Source organism: Talpa occidentalis, unplaced genomic scaffold, assembly GCF_014898055.3.
Source record: "Talpa occidentalis isolate TD23 unplaced genomic scaffold, MPIMG_talOcc4v2.1 talOcc4.4, whole genome shotgun sequence".
NCBI classification, from domain to species: Eukaryota; Metazoa; Chordata; class Mammalia; order Eulipotyphla; family Talpidae; genus Talpa; species Talpa occidentalis.
The window spans coordinates 52803884-52831833 of record NW_023604295.1 but is presented as its reverse complement, the minus strand read 5'-3'; the positions used below and the strand labels follow the sequence as shown (position 1 = coordinate 52831833).

General features: G+C 44.4%; 1 protein-coding gene across 1 annotated transcript; it reads left to right on the top strand.

The window, feature by feature from the left end:
• CUNH3orf52 (chromosome unknown C3orf52 homolog) lies at positions 1-27400 on the top strand. Its single transcript, XM_037525569.2, has 7 exons — positions 1-135; positions 255-395; positions 6429-6558; positions 13953-14080; positions 19647-19717; positions 22613-22794; positions 25965-27400. The coding sequence occupies exons 1-7, from the start codon at positions 31-33 to the stop codon at positions 25967-25969; spliced, it is 762 nt and encodes a 253-aa protein (XP_037381466.1). The 5' UTR covers positions 1-30; the 3' UTR covers positions 25970-27400.
• The last annotated feature ends 550 nt before the right edge of the window (positions 27401-27950 follow it).

The following is a 27950-nucleotide window of genomic DNA, read 5'->3' as shown; positions in this document are numbered from 1 at the left end:
GAGGCCGAGTTGCTACGGACTTCACAGGCGATGGAGCTCTTGGAGCTCCAGGTGCAGCAGCCCGAAGAAGCGACGCCTCTCAATGCGGGAGACCAGAGCGAGCCTCCCTCCGCCGAGGAGCCCAGCCCAGCCCAGGTGAGATCCCCAGGGCGCTGGCGGTGTTACCTGATCGCGCTCGGGCCGGGCTGCCGGCCAGGTCCCGGGCGGACACCGACAGCTTTTCGGGTTTCCAGCCAGCTCTCCCGGCCCTACAGGTGCCAAGCGCGGGCGGTGTGCTCCAGAACGTTCTCTCTGGAGAGGACATGGGAATCAACTCCAGCCTGAGCTCGCCGAGACCCCTGGAGCTCACCCACAGCCGTCGAGCCCCGTGGGATTTGCGGAGACCTACCTGTGAGGTGTGCCACTGCGCCTTTCTTCCGAGAGAATCTTGAGATAGAGATGGTTTCAAAGAGTTCTGTAACGTATTTTTGTTTTGTTTTGTTTTTCTCCTTCAGTAGGGAGAACTGGAGTGATTGCTCTCTTTTCTTTAGAATCTCACTTCCTCTCTTCTTCACCGCCTTCCACTTCCATCCACCTTCACTCGCTCACTAACCCTCTCTTCTTCTGCCACCCCCCGTCTCAGCTCACCATCCCCAGGCACACACCTTCTATTGTTTGCTAATTTGGCCACTTAATTTCGCAGGAGAGAGTTGGAGAGGGGAGAATAAAAAGGGGTGGTGAATGAATTTACCCTGCTTAAAAGGAGGAAGTCATTTCAAGGTTCTTGAACCATAGGGCTAGATTCTGCCTCAATTGCTTTTGCCTCATTGCAGTCCTTAAGGGAGTCCTTCAGTTGTTTATTTAGATTGAGCTCTTTTCTGATTCATGCCTAGCAGTGATGAACATTATTCATTCTCATCATATGCTTGTAAAACAGCAGAGACTTTGAATTCTGAGCCTTCTACCTTTTGATTAACCCCTTAGACTGTTGAGGTTTATTGAGTACATGGGGTGCTCCCTGCCACACCCCTCTCCCCACACTCACTCACTCACATGGTTGGGACATTGTAGGTCCCAGGTCCTCCATCCCCACTCCTTTGACTGCTCAAGGGTTGATTTCATCGATGAGCAGGAAATGCAAACATTGAAAGCACTGCTTTTGCTTTTGCATTGATTTCTGGAAATACCCTGTAGCTGTCTTTATAGATCTCTGTAGTACCCTGGAGAACAGTTTGGTACTTTATATTAGAATGAAAGATGAACACCACAGAAATATCGAAGTTAGTCCCTTGTTAAGTGGCCAGGAGTGGACTCCTATATCAAGCCTCCAAGGAAGAGTCTATGAATGGGAATTTGGAACACTTGGCTTGTGTTAGACCCAGAACCCTGCAGAGCCTCTGTGGTTAAGGACCAAATCCAAGGTCAGAGTTCTTTACCACTGAAAGGTGTGTCCTGGGGCAAGGGACTAGGTTTGTATTTCTCCAGCTATCAACCGGTGATAATGTGACTAACCTGTTTTGTGAGGTCTGGGAATGCCTTGCTGAAATTGGTTGAGTAGTAAGACATGCACTGTGGTATCAGTACTTTATAATAATCTAGAACCTACCCAGTAGAAATTGCTTTTTCACGGTCTAATGACTTACTTGTTGGTCAGGTGTACACAGGTAGCTTAGACTTCCTTGTGAATTAGCTTTGTAGGTCATGGAATCAGAGCTTGGTGAGAGTCAGGATGGCGTGATGGTGAAGGGTTAAAAGAGCACTTTGGGGGAATTCTCAAAATGCTTCGTCTGGCAAAACTTTAGGAAAGGAGAAAAACTCATCTAAAATGTGTTAGTCATTCTCTTTGGTTCTATAGATTAAGTCAAAGTGTATTTGAAATTGAAGTCAGTTGGTGTAGAGTTTTGTAAAATTTGACTGACGTAGACATAGGATCTAGACTCTAAAAATTTTATGTGGAGGCGTCCTTATGATTTCCAGTCTTGAAACAGTTTAAGTCCATATATTTTTATTAACCTTTTATTTTGTACCTGTTAAGTTCCCAGTACTTCTGATACATAAATATAGTTATCACAACAAATTTAAGAGGAAGGTTTCAGTATTCTGATTTGACAGCTGAAGAAACTGCGAGAAGAACCTGAGACCCAGAGGAATTTCCAAAAGTTCACTCAGGGGTGGTGCTGACATTCGAATTTCAAGTCTTTTTAAATCTCAAACATTGGCTAATTTTGTTGATTTATTTTACCTATAGGTATCTATATATTACATTTAATCTAAATATGTGCATATGATATATAATTTATATTCATGTATAATTGCATAAATTACAGTTTTATAATTCCCGTAGGGCAAAGAATTTCAGTGGAATATGAGGAGTTGAAGGAGGTGAGTAGATGGAGAAGTAGAAAATAGGTTTGGGGTCATTGGGAAGAAGACAGCCCATATTCTGAGTATCTCCCTACTTGGAAGGGCTAATCTGGGACAGTATCCTGGTCCTCCAATAATGTCATTTCATTCAAAATCGTTTCATTATAACATTCATGAGAAAACAAAAATTGAGGCCAACATGACCTAAAGCAACATTATCCCAACACTTGCTTTCTTATGTGTTGTTTCACTTAAAATTGCAGTTTCCAAGAACCTTTTCATGACCTTAGAATTTATATACTCATAGTTAGTAAAAAGAACTTTGTTCCCTTTTTTATCTGGATTTGAGGCTTGGAGGTAAGGAAGTAAACCATCGTGCTTCCTTTTGCCTGCTGTCACTGTCAGTGTGACTGTGGTCAGATTAAAAATGAAAAGAAACAAGTGGGAATAGATTGAGACTGGTTTTTTATGGCTCATAATATGGACTTCGACTTGGTTTCCAAATGAAAGTCTCAGAGACATTTTAAGGGATGTAACATATTCAAAATAATAATAATTGACAGTTCTGAGGCAGTCAAACCTTTTATGAGTGGGCTAGCTAAAAATCAGTCCCATTGCTACACACTGCTTAGAATTTAAGACAAGAATCAACGGACTCCTCTGTGCTTGGATCAACAAGTAGATTAAATCTTTTTTTTTTTTTAAAGATTTATTTATTTATACAAGCACCGGGATATAGGCCAGATGTACAGGAGGGTGAGAGGATTCACCAGAGACAGAGTGGGGAACAGAACAGGCAGACTGACTGAAATACACTGCTGAGGGGAGCAGCAGGCGAGACAGGAGAGGTCTGCTGTGCCATGTGGGTTGCTCCACGTCTGGGGATCAAACCGGCACTGCAGAGGCTGTGGACAGCTTCACAGCGCTATGCTCAACCACCTGTGCCACCAGGGAGGCCCAGATTAAATCTTACAATGAAGATTACAAAGTACATATTTTCCTATGTGCTCAGAAAATTTTCCCAGATTTATATACAGTCTGCTGATGGTGTCAACCAGAGGGAAATTTCTTGTCTCTAAGATATCAGGAGTCACTGTTGCAGGCCCCTGTGCCATGTATTTGGACCCTTGTGTGAAGAGGGATGTGAGTATCTGGAGGAATGTTTGGAGGAAAGCCACACAGATTCTTGAACCATATCATGCACATTTGGAATGTAAGATATAGTTTGCAAAATTCTCTTGGAGGCATGCTCAGAAGAACCTGCCTGTGGCCTTTCCTCATGACCTAGAATTTGAGCAAGAGTGAATGAAGAAGCCACTGAATGAGGCAGTGTGTCTGCACGATCCAGTTTTGAGGGGAGACTCAGCACAGGTAGCACATACCTACAGATTGTATCACACTTTACCCCAGGATCACCTGGGGCACATCAAAAAAATTCTAATTGTTGCATTGGGCAAGCAACTGAAAAGCACTCTATTTGTGGCTTGGGGAGTGACTGACAGACTGTTTGATAATTACTTAAAATCTGTGAATATTAATCATGCAGGGGATAATGGTCTTTCCCTTAGGGCTGAGATAGGACAGTAAAGGGGGGCAGGCTGTAGGATGAAGGCTCTGGACTGGACAGAAAGAGGCTTTTCCCACACATAACAGCTGTATAATTCTAAACTAAATTCCCCACGAAGTTGCAGAGTGGGGGGTCTCCTCAAACCACTAGGGTCCTGGTTTTGGATCTCCAAGGGACAGCAGAAGTGAAGGCATAAGAGGCCAAAGAGGTGTGTTGACACTCATTCTGTGGCTCAGTTGAGACGCTGGGCCATTTCATTTTGTACTGAACTGTAGGGCCCCCACTGCTGCTAATACAAAGGACTGAAAATGGCACAGGTCATTTTGGTCTCAGGAGTGCCAGGTATGTCCCTGTCCCCTAAGGGGGAAAAAGTCCCTTGCACCGGGACTTCTTTTCCCCATGCTCCTGACTTTGGTGGCTTGGGAACAGTTCTCATTCTTCTGGCGGGGTTCGAAGGGGCTCTCTTCTTCACTTCTGGTAATACTTTAAGAGGGTTTTGTTCTGTCCATATAGACCAGGACCCTTACTGCTCCCCTCAGGTCTGACCCGAAGAGTCACAGTAAAATGCATTCAGGGGGTCCAAAGGCTGAGCCCCAAACTGTAAGAAACTCTAGAGTTTCTCAAAGCACATTCTTCAAAAATGTCAGCATCCTCTGTAGCTAAGGAGCACACATTTATGAAATGCCTCCTACCTGAAAGAGGCAGTAGTACAGATATGAGAACAGGGAAGTTTAAGAACCACCCGCCCTCTATGTGGTTGTAGTTTACCTAGGGAGATAAGGCCCGTATCTGTGTATAGTTGAACATGAAACTAGACAAAGCAGGCCATGGCTGTGGCAGTGAGCTGTGTGGACAGCACATGCTCCTGAGGGATTTCTCTCTGTGAGGTGTTAGCGAGGCTCCACGAAAGGAGACCTGACTCTTGAAGAGTGAGGAGGTTTTAACCAGCGGTCTCAGCCTGGTAAAGTGACTGATTCCTTTGGGAGGTGTAGATTCCAGCAGGCCCCAGGCCCCAGGCTGGAACACTGCACCTCCCAAAATGATCAGTCACTTTATCAGGCTGAGACCCACCTTCTCTATAATCTGGTCCTTTAGGTCTAGGGAGGACCTAGTATGTGTAGTTTAAATTCCTCCCAGACAATTCTGATGGGCATCAGGTTTGGAAACCTCTCTTTGAGAAAGTTTGAACTGTGATCCTAATACGGACAAGCAGTTCTCTTCTGGAGGCCTCCTCACTATCACTCTGGGAGATCAAGTAAGTCAACACAAGGAGTGGATCCAGGAGGCACCCCACAGTGCCTGCTACTCCATGGGAGTAGGGAACACTGGCAATGATCACTCCCATTTGTACATAATATTTATTTAGCAAGTGCTGCATGCCCATTATCTCTAGTTTTTATCACAGTCCCGTGAGCTAGTTTATATATTAATATGTTTCTGTTGAGGACACTGGGGTGAGTGACTTTCAGTCTTGCTGATCTTGACCCAGGCTTTAGGCTGTGTAATTGGGGTTGGATTCCTGATAAAGAAACATGCTTTCCTCCCCCTGTCTTATTCCATTGCTTCCCGTGATTTTCATGTAGGAATTACCTGGTGGCTTAGGGGGAAGTAGAAGAGTCAAGCAGACTTCGCAGGCTGGTGGCAGCATTGAGAGCAGAGCACCGCGGTGGCAGCTGGTGGGGGGTGGGAGGGAGTGGCTGGAGGTCTGCAGGGTGACCCAGGGGGCGGTAAATAGAAAGGCAGCATGTGAGCTCCGCAGTGACACAGCAGGGACTACTCCTGGCTGATCACTCTGACTGTATCTCTGAAATGGGCTGATGCCTGCGTGGAAGAGCTGTCAGGATGAAGCCAACTTGGGGATCAGTAAACCATACAGGTGTAATTATTCACTGTGACCCCACATGCCTCATTATACCCACTGCCTCTGACTTCCTCTGCGTCCTTCCCCTCATTTTCCTCCGCAGGCCCTCATTACCTAGAGTCTGGTAGCCACTTAGCTTTTTCTGTGTCTACTCTCTTTTTTTCTCTTTTCCTTAACTCAGGTTTTGTGTTCCTAACTCTCCGCAAGTCCCCAGGTCACACCAAATCAAATCAAATCCAAACCTCTGTGGCAGCATTCAAAACGCTCTAGAACTCATTTCCCTCTATCTAATCTGAACTCTCTGAAACTCACATTCCAATCAGGCGAATCACTGTGTCAGCTCCATTCTGAGTAGGCACTAAGTGTGCTTTCTCAGGGTTTGGGATGCTCTTGCTTTTCTTCTGCTGTTCAAAGTCCTACCTCTCCTCCCCTTCCCTACCTCAGAGCCCCCACTGCCCTCCTGCTGCCCCTAGAACTTTACTTCCTCACCTTGTGAGTTTCCATTCTGTCCCTTGTTATGCCTATCAGTGACCTTGACTCAGTGAGGGTAGCCCCTTGAGGTCAGGATCCTGCTACCTGGTTATGTATTGACAGCCCACTGCGAGCTTTCAGAAAAGCTGCCAGATGACTGCCTCACAGCCTTTCTCTGCTTTCCAGACTAAAAAGGAAGGCCTCTGGAGCTCCTGTAATAGAATTTTGATTGGAAATTGCAGACTGTGGATGGCTATCGCCTCTATTTTCGTAGGTCTTATTATACTGATCATCATAAGCTTATGTCTTATTAGAGGTAAGAGAATTTAAACATGATTGAGCTCATACATTTTAAGAATTTGTTTAATGTTTATGACATACACTGAAATGGAAGATGTACCCATTATTTTCTACTTACTATTTGCTATTTAAACATAAACATCTATAGAAACGTAATTATATAAATTATTATAATTATTTATAAATAATACGAACTTAAAACTGGGTGGGAGAGATATATATATAAATAAAATATCATATATACATATGATTCTTGTTTTTAGTTTTATTTTCTTTGTTTGTTTTGTAAATTCTGCAAGAGGGGTGGAGACCAATGTTTTACTTTAAACTCTGATCATTGGATCATGATGATTTCTTACATATTTAACTTACTTAAATGTACATTTATATTTCATTCAGGTCTATCTCAACACCTGCTTGTTTGAGGTTTTTTTCATTATAATTTGTTTGGGAAAAATAATTACTGTGTTTCAGCTGATATACCTGGTATGTTATGATAATGATAGAATGATGTATATTTGAAAGTTTTAAAAACTTTATAGAAACATGTATCTGTAAGTTATCATTACTTAAACTCATTTTGAAAATTATTGTATTTATGTTGTATGTATATACAAATCAAATACTTACATGGTGCTAGCTACATATTTTATATTTTATTATTTATTATAAATATAAGAATACATGTGCAGTTACCGATAAAATCCATCCATGTTATTTAATATTTTGTTATAGTCTAGTTTTTTTCATTTTCATTTCTAAAGTCATTTGAGGTCAGATCCTTTCATAGTCTGTGGCCTATCTTTAGGATTTCAATGTTATATTGAGATCATTTTGCAATTCATTAAAAATTATTTGTGAACACCTTTTTTTAAAAAATAACTGCATAATATAGCCTTCCACATGATTTAAAAACTTTTTAGGTGGTCACCAAATGTTTATAATTATCGCTATTATTTTTCATGATGAATAAATATAATATCATCCAGAGGGCAATCATTTCAATTTCAAAGTCAGAAAGAAGAAAATTGATTCTGTTTATATCTGGGAGTGATGGAGTGATGGGAATCTGGGATGCTCTTGTTTTGGGAGGGGGAATTGGGATACTCTTGAGGGTATTCAGGTCTCGAGAAGGATTTGGGTTGTTAGGCTTTTTATAAGTAAACCCAGTCATAGGATGAGAGCTAGGACGGGGACCCCTGAGTCTCTCAAAGGGTTCCTGGGAACTTTCCTCAGCATCTACATTTGCCATTTACCTCCTTTTCTTCCTCATTCTGACCCATTTATCTCCTGTCTCCACATTTTATAGTTCCTGAAGGGATAGGGAAACAGGAACAGATAACTCCCATGAGGACACGGATGCTTCTCAGGCGGGTGCCATGTTTATTTAGTTACTTAGGGTGGTGCTGAGGTGGGATGGGTGACTCTTTGAGGCCATAGGCTGGTTTTGAGGTAGGAGAAGTTAATTAGAGGTGTTGCGGCTCCTGCACCGAGCAGAGGACAGCAGTTATGGTATGAACAGTCATACTCCCTCTTCCCATCAACTCCCACATGTGGATGTTGAAACTGAGATTGAGTCACACAGTCTTATCCTATCACACTAGTTGGCGCTATCCTGAAAGCTGACCTATCTGTCTGCATTTGGAGCCTATAAGGAAGGATGATGCAACAGATCTGGTTGGTTAAATATGCAGCATTATAAAGCATAAGCACCAAGAGTTGTTTTCATTTTCAAAAAGTTATCAGACCTCTTCATTCACAAAGCTGCCTGCCGAGGAAGGGGACTGTATTTCCTTCAGCAGTTTCTCAGAACAATGTGAAAGTTTATAGGAAATATTCAGGGGAGAACTTTGTAACACTTGTAGTACAGACTTGATTTTCAAGTTGGCAATCAAGTTGTACTTTAAAAAATGTTAATTCTGTAAGAGATTTTTCAAACTTTTTTTTTTAATATCAGGGCAATACTTGTGGTCTATTTTGCACCTCAGCCTTTGGGGATTTGAGCCTGTGCAGAGTCAGGTAGGCTGTGCCTGCGTGCAGGGGGTAAGAAGAGGCGGGGTCAGGGCCTATGCTGTGACAGTCCCAGCCTCACCTAAAGCAGCTCTGTAGGCACTTCTGGGATGACAGTCTGCAATAACTGGGCACTGCCTAATTGCCAGTTCATTGTTACAAAACAGATATCTGTAGAACTTCTGAGCACATGTGGATTCATGAAGAAGTGAGGTTCTTGAGGAACTACATGTGCATTTACTTCCTTCTTTCCTTTTGGTCCTCCCTCCCTCCCAGATCCTTAACCTCCTGGCTTAGAACTCCATCTAGTTCCCAGACCGAAGCTCGGAGGGAGAGGAGCTAATAACATGGAGCTGGAGTAGGCATAGAAGGGGACAGTAATATAAGCCAGAACAGAAAGGGCAGCTAGTTGAAGAGGGGATTGCGTACTACCAGGTTGAGAGGTGTAGCTCATCAGTGGCATTGTTCAGATGGATCATCACATGATAATACAAGCAGATTAACGTGGGGTAGATTTTGTAGTATTAATTCCCTACAGGCTGTGCACCCGTTGTTGCCTGCACTTGGGCAGGGTCCTCACAATGGCAAATTGAGGACCATGGCACTGAGCAAGGCACTGAGCCAGAGCTACGTGTGCCCTATGAGAGAGAGACTAGCACTCTCCTAGCTTCATAGTAGACAAGGAAAATCTCTTCAACATGGCCATTTTGGGGGATGCAAGGAGTGAGAAGGCCTGGTTTTGTACCAGCTCTTTAGGACATGGTATTAATGGATTCTTCTCCCTAAGGACATGGTATTAATGGATCCTTCTCCCTAAGGACATATAAATTCCCAGAGTGAAGGGTAAGGGAAAAAAGCCTCCACTCTCTGAGTCATTTTCATTCTGAATAATGTGGAAGATCAGTTAATAATCTTCAGGGATTCTGCTTTCTTCGCTCTTTTACCCAAACCACCTTACTAATGAAACTCCTCCTTGGATTGGGCAAATTATTTTAAATGATGCAAAAATCACACTGTGACAAGTAGGTAGGTACTTAGAAATATGACTTAAAGATCATCAGTTTTAACGCTCTAAGGACCCTTATATGGTATTCCCTGGCATTATAGATTCCTGGATTCCCTTTGCTCTCTTAACATAAAGACATTCTTGAGTCCTCTGGTACTGAGATGCAGTCTGGACTTCCTAATTGACGCTGCTGTATTGAATAGATTTATTTTGTCTTTGAGTTGGGAATTAGCACCACATCTTATGACATCACACCGTCCTGGCAGACAGACGGGTTGCACAGGGCAGTATGCCCTGGTTTTAGTGTGACTCATGGGAATGTCCTAAGCAGACAGCGTAGTGAGTAATAAGCTACCAAGCTCCTGGGGCAAGAGAACATAATAGCAACTGTGTAGGCCTAGACCCTTGAAAATTTATTTTTGCATTTTTACTTGTTTCTCTTTTCCCTCAAATCATGTTTCTCTACCTTCCCCAAATCGACATAGTCAACTGTGCTTTCCCTGGAACACCTCTCCAGCTTGTTCTACCTCTGATGTTCTTTCTTCTCTAAGCATCCTCCGCCTCATCACACTGTAGACCTATTCAGCTGTGCTGGCATCGACTCTTCCAGAACAATCAGTTACCCGAAACTTGCTACTTCATTTAGGTATTTCTTCCTCTTTTCTTTCACCAGCAATCTTCTAGAATGGGAGGTGTGCATTCAGATCTTGCCTTCAATGCTTGCACCATTGGGCCCAAAGTGTTTGTCCTGAGGTCACTAGAAGCTACTTGGTCATGAAACCCAGTGGCCTCTCTCCTGTCTTCTGCTCCTTTTGCAGCCTTCAGTTCTGTCAAAGGTGTTATATTCTTCTATGTCTGCAGAACTCCTAGAATTTAGGTTTTTAGCTATTTCTGCTTTTGCCTCCATATTATGGTGCATGGACTGATCATCTGACTTTTTTGTTTTTCACATTTTTCCTTTTGTTCCCTTGGCAACCTCATTTATTTTCAAGATGGCAGCTTTCCTTTCTTGGATTTGCCACCATCCAATTAGGCAAATTCTTCTACACTCTTGGCCTCAGTTTCTATATTTGTAAAATATAAATTGGCTCTGAAACAGAAGTCTCTAGAAGATTCCTATCTTTGTTACTTGCTATATCAAGTTATTTTTGCCTGCACCTGAACTGTGTCCTCCCTCCTTCTGCCCTTGGCGTGCCACTGGAGTGCTGGCAAATCCAGGCTTAAGGCACTGAGCCAGGGCTACCTACACCCCATGGAAGAGAAGCTAGCAGTCTATCAGGTTCATGGTAGACAAAGAAATCTTTTCAACATGGCCAATTTCGGGGACCTGATGAATCAGAAGGCCTGGATTTGTCCCAGGTTAATCATCTAATGCATTTTCTTTAAGACTCAGTGTCCTCATTTTAAAATGAAAATAGGAATATCTTACTCATAAAGTTGATGTGAGGGTCACAAGAGGCTAATATCTACAGTCGCATAGCAGAGAATCTGTAAGTAGTGCTCATGACAGTAGAAGTTATTCTTCCTTTTGTGAGGAACCATGTTTCTTCGAACCATTGTGATGTTGTATCTCTTCTGTATCTTGGTAATATGCAGATTTTATCAGTCATCCCTGGGTAGTGTCCTGATAGGAACTTCCATCACTTGCTACCCATTTGTTGCCAGGACTCTGCTGGGTAACAGAAAGCATGTTGGTGCTTTCTGCCATCATCTACAATATAGGTGTTGCACTTTCCGAAATTTAAGTGAGTTGTCATGGTTCAAATAAAGTATGATTATCTTTAAAACCAACTATACTGGACTTTGTCCTTCCTTCCACCACTGTCACTCAAACTCTGTCTCTCACAATCATGTGCCTTGTGACTCTCTGTCTTCAGTTTCCCCCAGCCCCGTTTTATCCCATCCATCACCACAGATCTACCTCCACTTCCTTCCTGGGAAACAATTAACAACCTCCATTGCCTCCTGAACATACCTGGCATTTAAGACCACCTTTTCCGGTCTCATTTCTTATATTCCATCCACAGAACTCTACATTTAAAAAAAAAAGGTTTATTTTTATTTATTTATGCATATAAGAACTGGGATGTAGGGCAGGGGGAGGTGAGAAGATTCACCAGAGACAGCGTGGGGAGGAGAACAGGCAGATCTACTGAAATACACTGCTGAGGGGCAGGTGAGATAGGAGAGGTCTGCTGAGCCATGTGGGTCACCTCGCTGGCCAGAGATGGAACTCATGCCACAGTGGCTGGTGATTGCTTGATAGTGCTGAGACGTTAACCCCAGGAAGACCCCACAGAAGTATTCTTGAGCACCTCCCCTATACTGTGTATGCTTTGTGTGTGTGAACTTTTTAAATACAACATCTCTAAATGGAAAGTGTTGCTCTGAAGAAGCTTCCTCAGTGACATGAACACTCTGCTGACTGAGTAAACCTGTTGTTACTTTAACCAACAAAACTATTTAGGGAGATCTTGGTACAGATTCATTATTTGGAAGATAAAAGTTAAAGTAGATGCCATTAGGGGCCTCCCCGGTGGCACAGCGGTTGAGTGCTGGGTTGCGAAGCTGCTCGCAGCCTCTGCAGCGCCGGTTCGGTCCCTGGCCACCGGCGAGGGTCCCGCATGGCGCGCAGACCTCTCCTGCCGCCTGCTGCTCCCCTTAGCAGAGTACTTCGTCAATCTGCCTTCTGCTCTCCCCTCTGGCTCTGGTGAATTCTCTCACCCTCCCATGCTTCTGACTGTACCCAGTGCGTGTATAAATAAATAAATAAATCTTAAAAAAAAAAAGTAGATGCCATTAGAGATATTGTTGGAGACCGCTTTTCAGACTTGGCATCTCTTCTCAGTGCTCTTGTATTCAGGAGTTATGCAAATCCTCTATCCATCATCTGGTATCCCCTGTTCCTTCCAAAACTGTGAATACCTGCTATAGAAATGTACATGGTGGATGTGGAGCTCGACAATATACATTGCAGCTTTATTCGTAACAGTGAAAAACTGTAGCATTGACTATAAGATTTAAGAAATTAGATGATCCAACTATGAACATTATGCAGCCTTTAAAATATGAGGAAGAGTTTTTGATGTGTTAAAATGAAAGAATCAAGACAAATAAGCAACGACAGCAACAAATTACAAAATGCCGGATACAAATTACCTACCCATTACGACTGCAAACATACACAATATGGGGGGTGGGGGGAAGAATCTGATTAAAGAATACTCATATATTTGTCTTTCTTTACTACAATTTCCTATACCTTCCTTGTTTTCTACTATGAAGGCTTAAGTTTTACTGTCAAACAAAATAAGGTCTCTCATTGCTTCTCAGACTTTTGGCTAAGATCAAGGGCAAAACAAGATCTAAGCTGGCAGCCTCAAGCCTGCCCCTCGAGCCTCACATTCCCAGACTTCCTCAGCGAACAAGTACCAGAATTCGCTCTTCTCACCTGCTCTGCCATCCAAAGCTTTGAATTGATTCCACTGTTTTTTCAAAGTCCAGTTAAAAAAGGGCTGAGCATGTTATAGCTGAAGCATGAGAGGTGAGAGAAAAGGTGTGGTTCTGCCCACCCACGCCTTTCTCAGGGCTGAAGAGGTGGTCTCTGCGCAGGCCAGCTCTTGGGGCTGGCGGAAGGCCAAGGGCGCAAACGTAATTAATACCGCTAGTGCCAGCTTCTAGCTCCTGGCCCTGACTTTGGCATGTTTTTCCTTTAATTCTAATTGCTTAAAAATCAATTAGCTCACAGTTGTTGAAACACAAAGAGCCACACACAGAACTCATTGTCTCTGAATGTACATAGCGGAGTGCTCTGGGCTTAGAGTGTGGTTTGGTTTCCCTACTGCAAATAGTGTGTCAACATTCCTCTCCATGAGCCATAGTCCTGCAATGACGTCCCACGTGTCCTGTCTCGCTCCTTCCATGGTTTGCCAGTCCCAGCTCTGTTCTGACAGAGGCGGTCACTTCCTCATCGGGTGCACAGAATTGAAGGTGACTCAGAGAAGTTACCTGTACCTGTGCTCTGTCCCCCATCACCGATGGTTCACCCCAGACTGCCGACCAGCACTCTCCTGATGCCAGTGTGCAGATTCAGTGTAATAAAGAAATTCACGCTCTTCCCACTCCTTGTCATCAGCCCTCCCCCAATATATATTCTGTGGACCCTAAAATAAAACCAAGAAACTAAATTTGTATCATTTGAGGTAAGCCCTGTCTTTATTTGTTCTAACAGAGAGAAGTGTTTTCTGTTTATTCTTTGAACTGTGTCCAGGCTTTATTCTTGATGAATGCTTGTTGTTTGCCTTTTAAAGTATAGCAGCTAAATTAATAAATACATGTATTACTTTGTGCATGTGTTTACTTTTACTTTTTCTTTTATTCCCCCTACTTTCTAGTAACATATATAGATGAAGATGAAAACGAAATACCTGAGTTATCCTCCAATAAAACATTCTTGGTCATGCTGAAGATTCCAGATGAGTGTGTAACTGAAGAGGAGTTATCTCACCTGCTCACTAAAAGAGTAAGCTGTCTTATGCTTTGGTCTGAGTTCCTGACACGAGGCTGGGAATCCTGCTGCCAGGGTCGGCAGAGGTGGTCTCTGCACCTGCCAGGTAGTTTCAAGAGCAGGTAGATCCAAACTGGAATTCTTTCTCTGGATTTTGGCAGACAATGATGCTGAGTAATGTGTTTTCTGTAGTACAAAGTGATGGCAAAGAGCTCCAGCCTCCAGCTTATGCCTCTTGGAGGGAGGTGTTTTGTTTCTTGACACTGACCTTATAAAGACCTTAACAACATGAGGCTTAACGATGGGGTATGTCCTGCAAAGCCTGTGGCTAGGTGATTTAGTTGTTGTGCAAAGGTCACGGAGTGTAATTACACACACTCAGATACGACAGCCTCCTGTACACCGAGGCTGTATAGGAGAGCCTGTTGGGACCTCTGTCATATATGAGGTCCATTGTTGACCAAAACACCATTAAGCAACCCATATTTTATTCAACGTGTAGTTTCACTGAGGGTCTGTGATGTGCTGAACAGCACGTCAGGTGCTAGGGCCACAGTCTGTGTCCTTGCTGGGGACTCACAGTCCAAGGCGAGGGGGCAATATATAGATAACTATGACAGAGGGGGCTGTGTTCCATCTTTGAGATAGTTTTATAACCATGAAGGAGGAACATCTGATCTATAGGGAGCGGCAGGCCTCCTGGAGGACAGGTGTTGTAAATCGAGGAGCAGAGGACACTGGAGGTTCTGCTCCGTGTCCTATGGCTTCTGTGCACGGTGTGGTGAGGATTGGCAGAGATGACACTGAACAGGAGGGGAGGGGTCAGGTCATGAAGATTTTCCTCCTCTTTGTCAAGGCATTGAAGATTGTGATCTGCATGTCCCCAGGGTCATCTTTCCATTCTAGCCTTTTTGTGTGGTGGTGGAGAAACACTGGAGGCTGACAGCTTAGTCCAGGTGATAAGCAAGGGGGATTCAGACTAGGACTGTGTCAGAGGGAATAAGAAAATTCAAGTGAGACTTCAAAGGTCTTCTCCCTTACTGGGACCTAATGGCTGGCTGGATGTAGGTTTGCAGGAGAACGTGACTGTGACTTCAGGCTCCTGGTTGGGTGGCCGCATGGGTCAATGTTCACATCCTCCTGGAAGGTAAATGTCCTCTATTGATATGAGGCTCTGGTCAGACTGTCAAAAACAGGTTGACTTGGGCCTCCCCGTTGGCGCAGTGGTTGAGCGCTGGGCTGCAAAGCTGCTCACAGCCTCTGCAGCGCCAGTTCGATACCTGGCTGCCGGTGAGGGTCCCACATGGCGCGCAGACCTCTCCTGCCGCCCGCTGCTCCCCTCAGCAGTGTACTTCGTCAGTCTGCCTGTTCTGCTCCCCGCTCTGGCTCTGGTGAATTCTCTCACCCTCCCGCACTTCTGACTGTACCCAGTGCTTGTATAAATAAATAAATAAATTTAAAAACAAAACAAAACAAAACAAAAAAAACAGGTTGACTCATAGCCACACCCTCAAAGGTTTTTGATAAGAAATTCTAAGCAGCACCAGCCTGCCATCCGTTACGCAGTTCTCTGCAGTTGATGGAATGTGGTGAGACCTCTTTATCCATCTTCCATTCGATTCATCCAAAAGCTCCTGAAGAAGGCTAGACGCTCCCTCTAGGTCACCCATGCCTTTGGTCACTCTGGGGTGATTTTCAGGGTTTCACATCCTCCTCCTTTTCCTTGTTCCTTCTTACTAGCTGTTCCTATTTTCTCTTTTTCCTTTCAGAGCACATAGCTGAGTAAATCGCCTCATGGTGCTTTCCTTTTGCTTGCTTTTGTCATTGGAGGTTTTGCATGTGTCAAGCTGAAACGAAACGAGTCAGTGCCCACATGAGTCACATGTTACAGCTTGGACTTTCTGGGTCACAGGGAAATGATATGATCTTTCACATAAGAGCCTTATCTCTTGCTTTCGGTCAGATGTGAACAGATTCTGCAAGTATTTTTACTCATCGCCTTGTTAGGGGTAAAGGAGCTAGGGCTGGTTGTCATTCCAGGGGCAAATTCACAAGCTTATTTGAGCTGGTTCCTCCTCTGATAAATGGAAATCGCTGTGCTTTCCCTGTATACTTACAGGTTCATTTGAAATGCAGCCAAAGAACTGTGCAAAATATTTTTTTAAAAAGAATTGTCGTATTTACAGGTGATAAAGATAAGGCTCAGTAAAGTAAGAGATGACTATCCTACAGTTTCCCAACCAGATATGTTCAGGAACAAAAATGAGGAACTTAGCCAGTTTCTTGAAGTTTCTGGATATGGGAGGCAATGGTGTAGATATTGGAACACTGTTCCCCTCTTTTCCATCATTGTTTTGCTTTTGTTTTAAAACAGATTTCCTAGCCCTTCTCCTAGCTCACTGCTCGAGTTTTCGTCTCTTCAGATTCGGGTCCTTTCTTTGCCTAAGCCAGCTTTTTAGACATGTGTGTAGCCCTAGGTGTGCTTGATTCAGGAGTCAGTGGTGGCACCTCTGAGAATGCAGGGATAGTGTCTCTTACTCTGGAAACTGATTTCTCCATTCTGGAAATCAGCAGACTGGCTCCTGTGTGCCTCCAACCTCACCTGCACAGTGTGGGGTACACCAGAACAAGGGGTGAGGAGCACCTTCCCCATTTTACTTCCTTGGGCCAAGAGTAGATTAACAGCTTCCAAATATGTTAATATGTTCAATTATAGCAGGCACCATGCCACCAAAAAAGAACTTACAGGAAGGCACTAAACTGATGTACTGTACTGCTATGTACAAAACAGTGGTCTATGACAGAGAACTGTAGGTGACGTGGTGGGTGGGGTGTGGAACATGCACCTAAAAGGTGTGACCCTAAAACTCTAAATTACATACAGTATTGTAAACCAATGTTAACCCAATAAAAAACAAAAATAAAAACACAGTGCTGTGCCCTAACGATTAAAGAAGGATGGAAGGAAGGTTGGGAGGAAGGACATACGTAATCCGCGTCATACAAAACAACCTAAAAGGAAGACAGGGACGTGCTCGTCATCATCATCATTATCGTTTATTTTTAATTTTCTTATTACTGCAACTTTGGTTGACAACACTGTATGTGATTCATAAATACAGGATTCTACTACTTCATGTATATGTCACCACACCAGTGCCCACTGCCAAGGCACCCATAGTCCTTCACCAGAGTCCACTGTGCCCCCTCCCTCCTTCCTGGCCCATCCTTCCTCTTCTGGTAGCCTCAGCTTTACGGTCAGATTTCTAGACCTCGGTGTTGGTTTGGTGTTGTCTGACTCTTGCTTATGTCTCTATCTTCCACAGGTAAGTGAAACTGCCTGGTATCTGTCTTTCTCCTGCTGGCTAATTTACTTGGCATTATTGTCATTATTGCTTGAGAAGAGGTCCCTTCTGTAGTATCCTCCTCCTCCCTGTTCTGAGTAGCTCTGTGAAAGCCACTTTGCTAGTTTTCTTAACTGACTATGGCCCACTGGCAATGTTTTCTTCTCTGGGGCTCAGAACTAAAGAGTGACCCTGTTGTTTACTAGGCACTTTATGCCTCTTTCATCCTGGATATTCAGGAGACATTTCCCTTCATTGCTTCCTCCTCCCTGAGTAGTGTGGTCAAATCGAAGAAGGTGGGTTTTATGCCTGTCACACCTAGGATTGAATTATTTCCTAGTAGAGTGACCTGGGGAAAGTTTTATCACCTTTTGGGTGCTGCTTTCTTTATCAGCTAAAAAAGGGAGAGATCATTACGTCAGGTTCTTATAAAGATCACAGCAATAATAAGATTAGAGGAGTATAAACTGGAGGTACACTAAGACTCCCTATTCTACGTTTACGAGGCTGCACTGTCACCCAGTGATTTAAATGGGCACCAGCTTGAGACACATTTCTGGAATTAGGTGGGTGCCAAGCTGGACAGAGCTCCCTTCTGGATAGTGCTCTTTTGGGTCTGTTTTGCTTACTGCTGGATAAGTTATGGGGTACTAAGGCAAAATGGACATGGCTGGGCTAGCACAAGGGTGTCCTTGGTTGCCTGTGAAGTTTCCAGAACAGTATCAGGGCTGAGACTTCAGGCCAGGAAGGAGAGTGTCTGATCTCTCAGATCTAGCCGTGGGCTCCTTCTAGCCCAGCTCTCCATCCTGGGGACTGTGACCAGATCCCAGAGCCATCCTAGTTTATGCTGGAACCCATCAAAAGGCTGAAGAACAAAGTACAATAACCCTCCATTGTGAACTGCAAAGCAAGGCAGTGTAACTAGATACATTCAGCCTCATGTTCCTGAGAGCTGTGAGGTTAGGATTCACATCTCTGAAACATAATGACAAGACAAATCAAGGACTGGGAGAAGATATTTGTAATGTAAAACCAACAACTAGTATCTGGAATAACACCAATCACTTCAGACAGAGAGGGAAATGAAAGTGGTAGGCAATTCAAGGCTGAGAAATCCTAGAGTTAAACAAATGCATGAAGACACATTCAGCCTCACCAGCGAGCAGGACAGTGCGAGTTAAAACACTGTGAAACCCAATGTCATACCCTTCAGATTGGCACAGGTCAGAATCCTTGTTAATGCTAAATATCAGCAAAGCTGTGGAGAATGGACTACTTACACATTGTTGGGGGAGTAAAACAGATCAATTTAGAAAGATTTAGGTGAGTTAGTGATGCACCTGCTCATAGACCCGGCGAGCCCATTTCTTGACATATCCCCATGGGGAATTTTGACATGCACGCCCAGGAGGAGAGGCTCAAGAGATGCTCCAGAAAAATTATTCAGCATAGTCTGTAAGAGGTGAAAGTTGGAAACAGTGCCCGGGACATCAACAGGGGAATGAATAAGTTGGAGCATTGGAATCTGCAGGAGTTAAGGAGCCAGATTAGATAACCTCTATCTAGATGTACCATATACGTAAGTCTCAGAGGCAATTTTTTTTAAAAGATTTATTTATTTATACAAGCACTGGGGTGCAGGCCAGAGGTGCGGGAGGTTGAGAGAATTCACCAGAGACAGAGCAGAGAGCAGAACAGGCAGAAGGACCGAAACACAATGCCGAGGGGAGCAGTGGGCACAACAGGAGAGATCTGCCATGCCATGTGGAACTCTTGCTGGCCAGGATTGAACCTGTGCTGCAGAGGCTGCAGACAGCTTCACAGCGCTGCGCTCAACCCGCTGCACCACCGGGTAGGCCCCTCAGAGGCAATTTTGAGTGGAAAAAAAGCAAGATAGAAGATGATGTAGAATATGGAAACATAGCTAAGAGTACTTAAACATATTTCCTGTTTAAATATTCAAAGAATAATTAAAATATAAATGCAATGGTAGATTTTATGACTACACAAGAAGTATTAAGTTTGTTAAAACATGCAAGAAAACATACCTCTCAGCTTCAGCACAAGGTCAGTCAGGGGGCAAGAGGGAGGAGAAGCAGAACAGTGTGGAGGAGTAGCTTTAGCTTTGTTTTGCTACTTAAAGAGTTGAACTAAATGTGGTAAAATGTCAGGTAAGCGGCAATATGACCCAGCAATAATGTATGGCTGTTTTGTTTGTTCTTGTTTCTTTGCTTTAGCTCACAAATGTATACAATTCATCACCATTGCTGAGTCGTTACTTTATGTCAGTTGAAATAGCAGACATCAGGTAAGAACATGAACCTTAAGTGTTATTCTTTTTAGTCTGGAAAGCAATTCCCATCACTATTTACCTAGAAAGACTTCTTGAGTCTCAAGGCATTAAGGGAACCAAGGACAGACAGAATCATGGGGTGCTGGTGCTGGGAGGTGTTAGGAGAGCAACAAGCTCAACTCCTTATTCTACAAAGGAAAAAAAATTAAGCCCAGATTATTTATTATTCCACAAGGTGCCAGGGAAGAAAGGATGACCACTCCAGGTACCTCATTCCTGTTTAACAGCAGATGCTCAAATAGGCTATGGGTCGAAGTATAAGTAGTTCTCAGTGGTGTGAATCAAGTGAGGTCCATGTGATGGTTTTGCTTTTGAGGATCACAAGTAATACAATAACACTAAGAATGTAAAGATGTATATATACTAAGGACAAATCTCCCTTCTCCCTCCGCCTTCCCCATCACCCTTGAATGCTGCATGTGTTAATCACCTCCATACACATAGTCATTATATGGAAGTTACCCCTCTTGAACCCTAAATTTCCCAAACCATGATACTAGTCCATCTGGGAAGGGAAACTTCTAAAGCAGGTGGAAGCAAATGGGGCAAATGGACCTCAATTTTGAAAACACAGCCCTATTCCACTTCCTTTATGGGCCTCCGATGAACACCATTAACACCTGGTGACATCTTGGACAGCGGCATGACATCGTTGTTTTAATCAGAAGTTACTGGCATTAAAATGTCAGTAGATCCAGCTCCCTTTCATCTGTGTGCTTTCCAATTTGCAATTCAAAGACAGTGTTGAGAAAGGAAAGCTGCTGGACTTCAAGAATTTCCCAGGAATCCAGCCCCATATTATGGACTTTGGGGAGGTGGAATTGCACAGGGGCTGGGAAAACCTTTCAGGAAACTGAGTGAAATGTGAAATTAAATCTGAAGACTTGATGTTAGAGTATCTGTTGTTTTATTTTTTGAAGTTATTTGAAAGAAAGACCCAGGAATTTTAGTATTTTGATTAAAGAAATACGGTCTGGAAGCATTTTTGTTTTTCATTAAAAACAATTCCAGTCAGAATTTCTCCAATGCTAAGTTCAGAAAAGCCATTACTTCCAAAAGGGCTCAGGAGAGGGCTAGATCCTGGTAGAGGCATTTGTGTGCCAGGGGTTACTGACCTCAGTGCCATGCAGGAACCAACAGGAGCCTAGGAAAATGCCAAGTTTGTCAAATGCTAGAGCTATCCTAGTAGGGGGCAACTGAGGCAAAGGCCACAGGGTTCTCTGCTTCCCTGAAAATCCTTCTCTCCCCATGGAATTTGTGTGACGTAAATTCGCCCTGTGACCTGACTTGGTGGGTCTAGGATGGGCTGGCCAGTCTGAGTTAGGCAGCCCAATCCTCTCACTCAGTTCTTCTGCAAGTTAGCCTCTGGGCCACCATCCCAGTCCTTGCCGGTGGGGGTGCAGGGTGGCTGCTTGTTGGGTGACCACCATCTGCAGTAATTAGAAGGTGAAGCAGAGGTAATGAAACCTACAAACCAGAGTAGCAGGTTTAGAGTTTGAAAGTGCATTTTTCAGTATGTTTGTAGTGGCATTCTTTTTTTTTTTTAAAGATTGATTGATTGATTGATTGATTGATTGATTGATTGATTTATACAAGCACTGGGTACAGTCAGAAGCGCGGGAGGGTGAGAGAATTCACCAGAGCCAGAGCGGGGAGCAGAGCAGGCAGAAGGACCGAAGTACACTGCTGAGAGGAGCAGCGGGCGGCAGGAGAGGTCTGTGCGCCATGTGGGACCCTCCTCCGGTGGCCGGGGAACAGCCGGGGATCGAACTGGCGCTGCACAGGCTGCGGGCAGCTTCGCAACCCAGCGCTCAACTGCTGCGTGTAGTGGCATTCTTAAAACCATGAGTTTCTCCAGAGTCCTGATGTGTTTTATTCATTTAAGGCACAGGGTTTGGCATACTTCTAGCTTGAGTTTATAAAGTGAATTGTCACCTACTTTTTATTGTTAGAATATGGGCCAAGTCACCTCTGGCCACAAGAGGGCGCACTTTACATGTCCTTTAATTGGCATCTCTAAAACTTGCCCTGGGATGAGAATCTCAAATGTGGCCAAATCTTAATTACTATATTGCTGACTCTTAATCTGGGCCTTCTTGAACCAAAGAGTAACTGTGAAAACCTAAATGTTGAGGTAGCATTTAACAAGTTGTATAAGCTACTAATTAACTGGACAGCCCTGTGATTATTTTTATTTTGAAAATGAGAAAAACATGTTCTAGCAAGATGAAAACTCCCTTTTCTTAGATCTCTTACTGTGAGTTGCCAAATTGGGAGCCTTGGGCAGTGAAAGTGGGACAGAAACGGTTTCTCACTTTGGGGACAGGACAGGACAGCAGGATTTGCTGCCTGCACACAGGGCCATCTGGGATGGCTCAGGACAGCTGCACCGGGCTAACCAGTCAGCTTTTGGCTCTGCCTTAGACTTTTTATAGGTTAATTTATGACCTAGTTCAAGCAAACAGCTCCAACTTGGCTGATGGGGGCAAGCAGAGGGGGTAGTGAGAGAACAAGGGAAAGGGGGTAGGTGAGGAGAAAAGGGCTTGCCCGGCCTGCCTGAGGTGAGGGAAGACTGGTCTGGGCCATGGACCTTCTTTGGGAGATGGCAGGAGCTTGTACCCTCCACCATCCAGGGTCACGTGGCTCCCTTCCACAGCTTCTCCCTGGGCTAGGGGTTCTTGGTGGAAGGAGGAGCTTAGGATCACCTCAACTTTGCATGAGGACCTATGGAAGAAGGTTCTTTTAGGACGGTAGCCTAGGGAAAAAGCAGAAGGAAAAAATGTTCACTCTCACGTCCATTTCCTGAGTGTGCTTCTACCTGCTTACTGTCTCTGCTTGCATTACTTTCAGTGGTGAAAATGCCACGATAACCTACCACCTGCTGTTTGGGGTGCCATCCGGAGACGAGCGTTTCATGCAGTACATGATGAGTGATGAGGTGGTGCTGAGCATCTTGCGACAGGATTTCCATGATCAGAACGTGCCTGGTTGTGAGGCCCTGGGACTTGATCCCACGTCCCTCTTCCCCTATGGTGAGTCGATCTCGTCAAGAAGCCTGAGTTGTGGTGTTGAACGGGTGAACCAGCCTGCGGGCAGCAGGTTCATTTGATTTTGGTGCAGGTGAGACTCCATGCTCTGTGGCTGTTATACAGCCCCCTCCCTCCAGGAGTAGACAGAGTAGTTGGGCGGAAAAGCATGGAAAAAAATAATTAAACCACAAATATGAGGATGGCTGTTTCCTGGCTATAGTGCACCCACATTCTCAGCCTGGTGTCCCATGGTGCCTGAAAACACTTGGTATCACAGGATAAGCCAGTGTTGAAGAACGTGAAATAAATGACACAGCAAAATTGTAGAAAGATGATCTCAACATGGAGAACTGATTTCTTTTTCTGTCCAAGGCCACTAGGTTCCTTAAGGAATTAATAGAGTGGCATAAAAAGGCAAATTCGTCTGTTTCCTGAGAAAGTGGTAATAAATTTATGCAGATATCTTAAAAATGAAGACCAGAATGAGCAAATTGGTATTATTAAATAAGCCTAGAAGATGCCTGACTTTTCAGGCTCTGAGAACTTTTAATGCTTTGCAGAAACCTGGCAAAATGGAAGGTGGGAGATGAAATGACCTCAAGCTTTGAAACATCCACCCCTTCTTTGAAACACCCACACGTTCTTTGAAACACCCACCTGTTCTTCTATCTGCACAGAAGCCTTGGCCTTCACTTCCCATATCTCCTCCTGTCTCACTTCTGCTTCCTCACGGAGATGCTCTGATCTGGTAGTCCAGAATACTGGCCATCTTGGACATAATATTTTTGCATCCACAATCCATCAGAGGCCCTTTCTGCACATGAATGAGCAGTCAATACTAGCTGAATGAATAACACATGCAAATTTAGAGCTGTGGTTAGCAGCAGGCACAGAGCCAGCCCCTTCCCCCAGCCTCTGTGGAGTGAACAGAGAGATTACAGGGCACAGGTGTCTCCCCACAGGCTCGGAGGAGGCCTTGGTAGGAGGGCGCTCAGTTCTTGATGACAGGTGGTGGAAGTAGACTGATAGCCACCTAAGAAGTCAGAGAATTATATAAAGTGGTTATTCAAGTTTTCTTCCCCCAAATGAATAAAAAGAGTGACATTTAGAAGGCCCACTTTTAGATCACTGGGAATGAGTCATAAATGAATAGTTTCCCTACAGAGCTTCTGAATAAATAAAGTGTATCTTGGGCCAGGCAGACAGTACACATGTGTGGTGTTAAAGAGGTTCTGCCCCCTCAATGGGAATTGTAAAAAGAAAGAAAGAAAAAGCAACTCTCCTGTGTGAGCTGGTGAGAACAGGGAGGTGGGCCTGCACCATGGCGTAGGGTGCGGCTTCTGTGGTGTACTGGTCTCCATCCCCCTTTGTAGTGGTGTTTAGCAGCTCTTTCCATATGGGGTAAGGGGGTGAGAAAGGTGTAAGAGGATAAGAGGTTGGAAAAGCTGTAAAGAGCAGCATAAAGGGCATGTTTTTATGGGGCTTGAGGAGGAGATCTGAGAAGACCTGGAGCTCAACCAAACAGCACAAGAACCTGTCACCAGGGTCTGACACAGAGCCGAGGCCTTCCAGGGATGCAGCCCTGAGAGAAACATGGTTTCTGCTCCTCAGAAGACTGCACACTGTCCCAGATGTTTCTTCCGGGGTAGCTTTCTATGACCCGAGTCCCACTTTCCAGAGCATGAATTTGTGGCACTGAGACATCTGATATTTTCAGGAGCATGAGCACCAATCAAATGGAAGGGTAAGGAAGTGAGGAAGGAAGAAGAGAGACCCAGAGAAGATAGGCAGACCAGGGAGCTGCAAGGTCTGGGGCAAACTCCAAACAGTAAAGGTAGTCGGAAGGGCACCACAGGACTCCCAAACCTGCATACTCAAGGGATTCTGCCACCCACCACTTAAAGACAAAGCGTGCTCTTAGTGTGGAAGATCTTTCATAAGAGGATTGTGTACAGAGGGAAGAGAAAGGATAGAGTTTCCCAATGAAACACCCCAAATAACCTATCCCCTTGTGAGTAAATGCCAGGCTAGAGTTGGCCAAAGTGGGGCTGCTGAGGCCCAAAAGCTTGCCACAAGTCTGAGGCACCTTCTGTCAGGGAACCATAGGAAAGGAGCAAAAGGGGCCAGGCAAGTGTGGGATGAGAGGAGGAAAAAGTAAAAATCAAGATAAAGTGCCATTGTCAGTCTCCTTGTGTGTCTCTCGCCACGTCTCTTGCAAGTGTCTCTACATGTTTCCAACTCTGTGCATCTCTCCAAGTCCCCCAAGTCCCTGATGCATGTCCACAGCTGAGAAGCAAGCACACCCTCCTCCACATGCCGCTCTGCCCCACGTGTCTCCCCTGCTGTGTCCTCCAAGTGTTCTATATCCTCACCTGGTTGTCAGCTCTGGCCCTCATTGGGTGGGGCAGGGACCCTGGGCCCTCCCCTTTTCGTTGGCATCCTCTGTTACACAAAGAGTAGGAAGAACTGGATGTGGAGGGATAGGCAGAGGCCTTGGGGAGGGACCCAGTGGAACCCAGTGGGTGTTAGGCCAGTTTCCCATGTCAGCGTGGGTTTGGCGGGTAACCTCACTCCCCGTGATGAACTAGGCATCTCAGTTTTCCACAAACATAATGTTTTAATTCTTCAGAGAGCAGAGAATCTAAAAATTGTTGGGTTCATATCCCCAGCAGGAAGCTTAAAGATAGCCTGTACCTTCTGCCCAGGAAAAAATACACATATTTCTTCTCCCCCTACACTAAATTTTACAATTTCAAGAATTCCATGTATTCTCTGGGGTTTACATGTATGGATGTGAGTCAGATCTATTCATCTATCATTGTCTCTCTCTCTGTCTATCTATAGGGAGTCAAAACCTTAAAATAGTTGTAGTTTGGATTCCTGAGGAATTTTGTTTGTTTTTCTCATTCTCTAATATGGAGATACTCTGCCTGTTTAACACAGCTGCCAAGAGCACAGGCAGAGACAGAGCACTCACACCCTGTGCCTCTCTGTAAGTTTTCGAGCTGTGTGTGGGTGTTGAAGGGACGGTCAGTTTTCTCTGTTAGGAATTTACAACTAATTCAATTTTAAATAGAGTTTCTATTAGAACCTAGTGAAATCAAATAAAAACATAAATGTTTAATCATGATTACCAAAAAAATGAGTGACTTTTGCCTTTACTTTCTTTTCAGAATGAGTGCTCGAGTTGCTCTGTGACTGAAAGCAGAGCCTGCTGAGTTTTGGAGAGGAGAATTCCCTTCATTTTACAGAAAAAAATCTGTGCATTCACGCAGAAGGACTCAGCAGTGACTACAGGGGTAGACTGCCCTTTTCCTCATGATTCTACGCTTACCAAGTCTGGCTCTATGTCCAGGAAGGGACAAGCGTGTGCTGCCTCAGTTGGGGCCAGTCTTGGCAAAGGCAGGAAGCCGCATGGGACACGGTGACCCAGAGGGTGGGTGCACAGGAGGTCACCACTGTCTTTGCCGACTACCTGTCTCCACCCACATGAGGACATTCTCTTTAGTGCCTTTCACACTGAATCCTGTTAACCTGTGCTGGGGAAGAGAAGAGAACAGGAGGAGTCAGGCAGCCGGGTGAGGGAGAATGGAGCCAACTGTCCACTAAAATCCCCCACTCGCCTTCCTCACACCATTATCTTTGATCTACCTCTAAGGGAAGCTGTGAGGACAAGGAAGGCACTTTTCAAGACCCGACCAGCATTGTCCTATACCTACACTCCCGATAGATACGTGACTGGCAGGCAATGTCATGGTGGTAGATACAGTTAGAGAAATAAGGTGCATTTCTTACTCATTTTGCCTCTCCACATTGTTCCCTCTTCTCTTGAATGCCTCATTTGGAAAGTTCCTTATGAGTTCGGAACAGTCTCTGATGATTTAGGATAGTTCCCCTGTTTGTATTTTCACATGCTTCCATGAGAGTATCGTTAATTCTGCTGACCATCTGCTGTGGCTCTCGCCCACTGAATTTATACTGTCTGGGGCTGCCAGCCTCCTGTCAGATTCCTCAGGCATCAGTCGTGTGTCTTACTGAGGATGGCTGTGAAATAGGAAGAACTACTCTGTCTGAAATAAACTATTAGAAGCTTAATGCCAATTTTGGGGGGGGGAATGGGGAAAATGTTGGTAACTATACTTGTCATCTACAGATATCTAATTTCCTATCATCAGGGAACAGAGTATTTGTTTTGTTGTAAAAATTGTTTTTCTGGAAATTTTACAGGGGAGAGAGTTTTGTGGTCATGTAGTGAGAGCCACCGCCCTAATACTTATGTCTCTGGTAGGACATGTATGAGGGGCAGGCACGCGTGGGATGTGCCCGAGAGTGTGTCTCTGGCTGGGCAGGACTTGAATTCTCTGTGACCCAGGACTCTGCATAATGTGAATTTCCTTTCTTATTTAACTTAAAGACAAATTTATTGTAAGCTGGCGTCTCATTTTATGCATTTATGCATAGTTCCTCAAACTAGCAAAGCAGGTGAAATTCCCTTCTTCCTCTTTATTTTTTACATGTGAAATGTTACCATAGTGTTTGCACGTTGCTGAACAGAGTATAAGACTTTTATGGAGAAAGATTTAAAAATATTTACAATAAATTATTTTTGCATCCACATTGTTGTATTCACATTTGCTTCGTAAGTATTGGTTCTCCAGGGTTGTGAACTGGGCTGGTGTTTTCTGGTAGTAAATGATGTTGGAAGTGATTTTTTTTCCATTTTCCTGAGGCCAGCTTCCCTTTTTGAGTGAATAAGATTGAACCGGAGTGGGCGGGTTGGGTGGACAGTCTTCTTCTGTATTCCACTGAGAGTAGGGAGACCCCTCTCCTTGCACTTCCTCTGGCGCTCTCCCTGACAGAATCCGTTGTCTAAAGGGTTTGGGGTTGGGAGAAGGGCTGGCTCCTTTCTGGAGGTGGGACAGGTTTGGGTTTGCTCTTTGCTTTTCACTTGGAAAACACCAAGGTGCAAGTAATTCCTGGAGTTTTGACCATTCCAAGTCACAGAGGGGATTTTCTATAGGTTTGACCTTCTGCCCTAGTGATGTGGAAAGAACTGAACTTTGTGATCAAAGCATTTTGAGGTTTGGGGGAAAGATAGCGCTTGCATAGGCAGCAGTCGCCCGTTATCCATGGGGTTCCTGAGGCCACAGATAGCACTG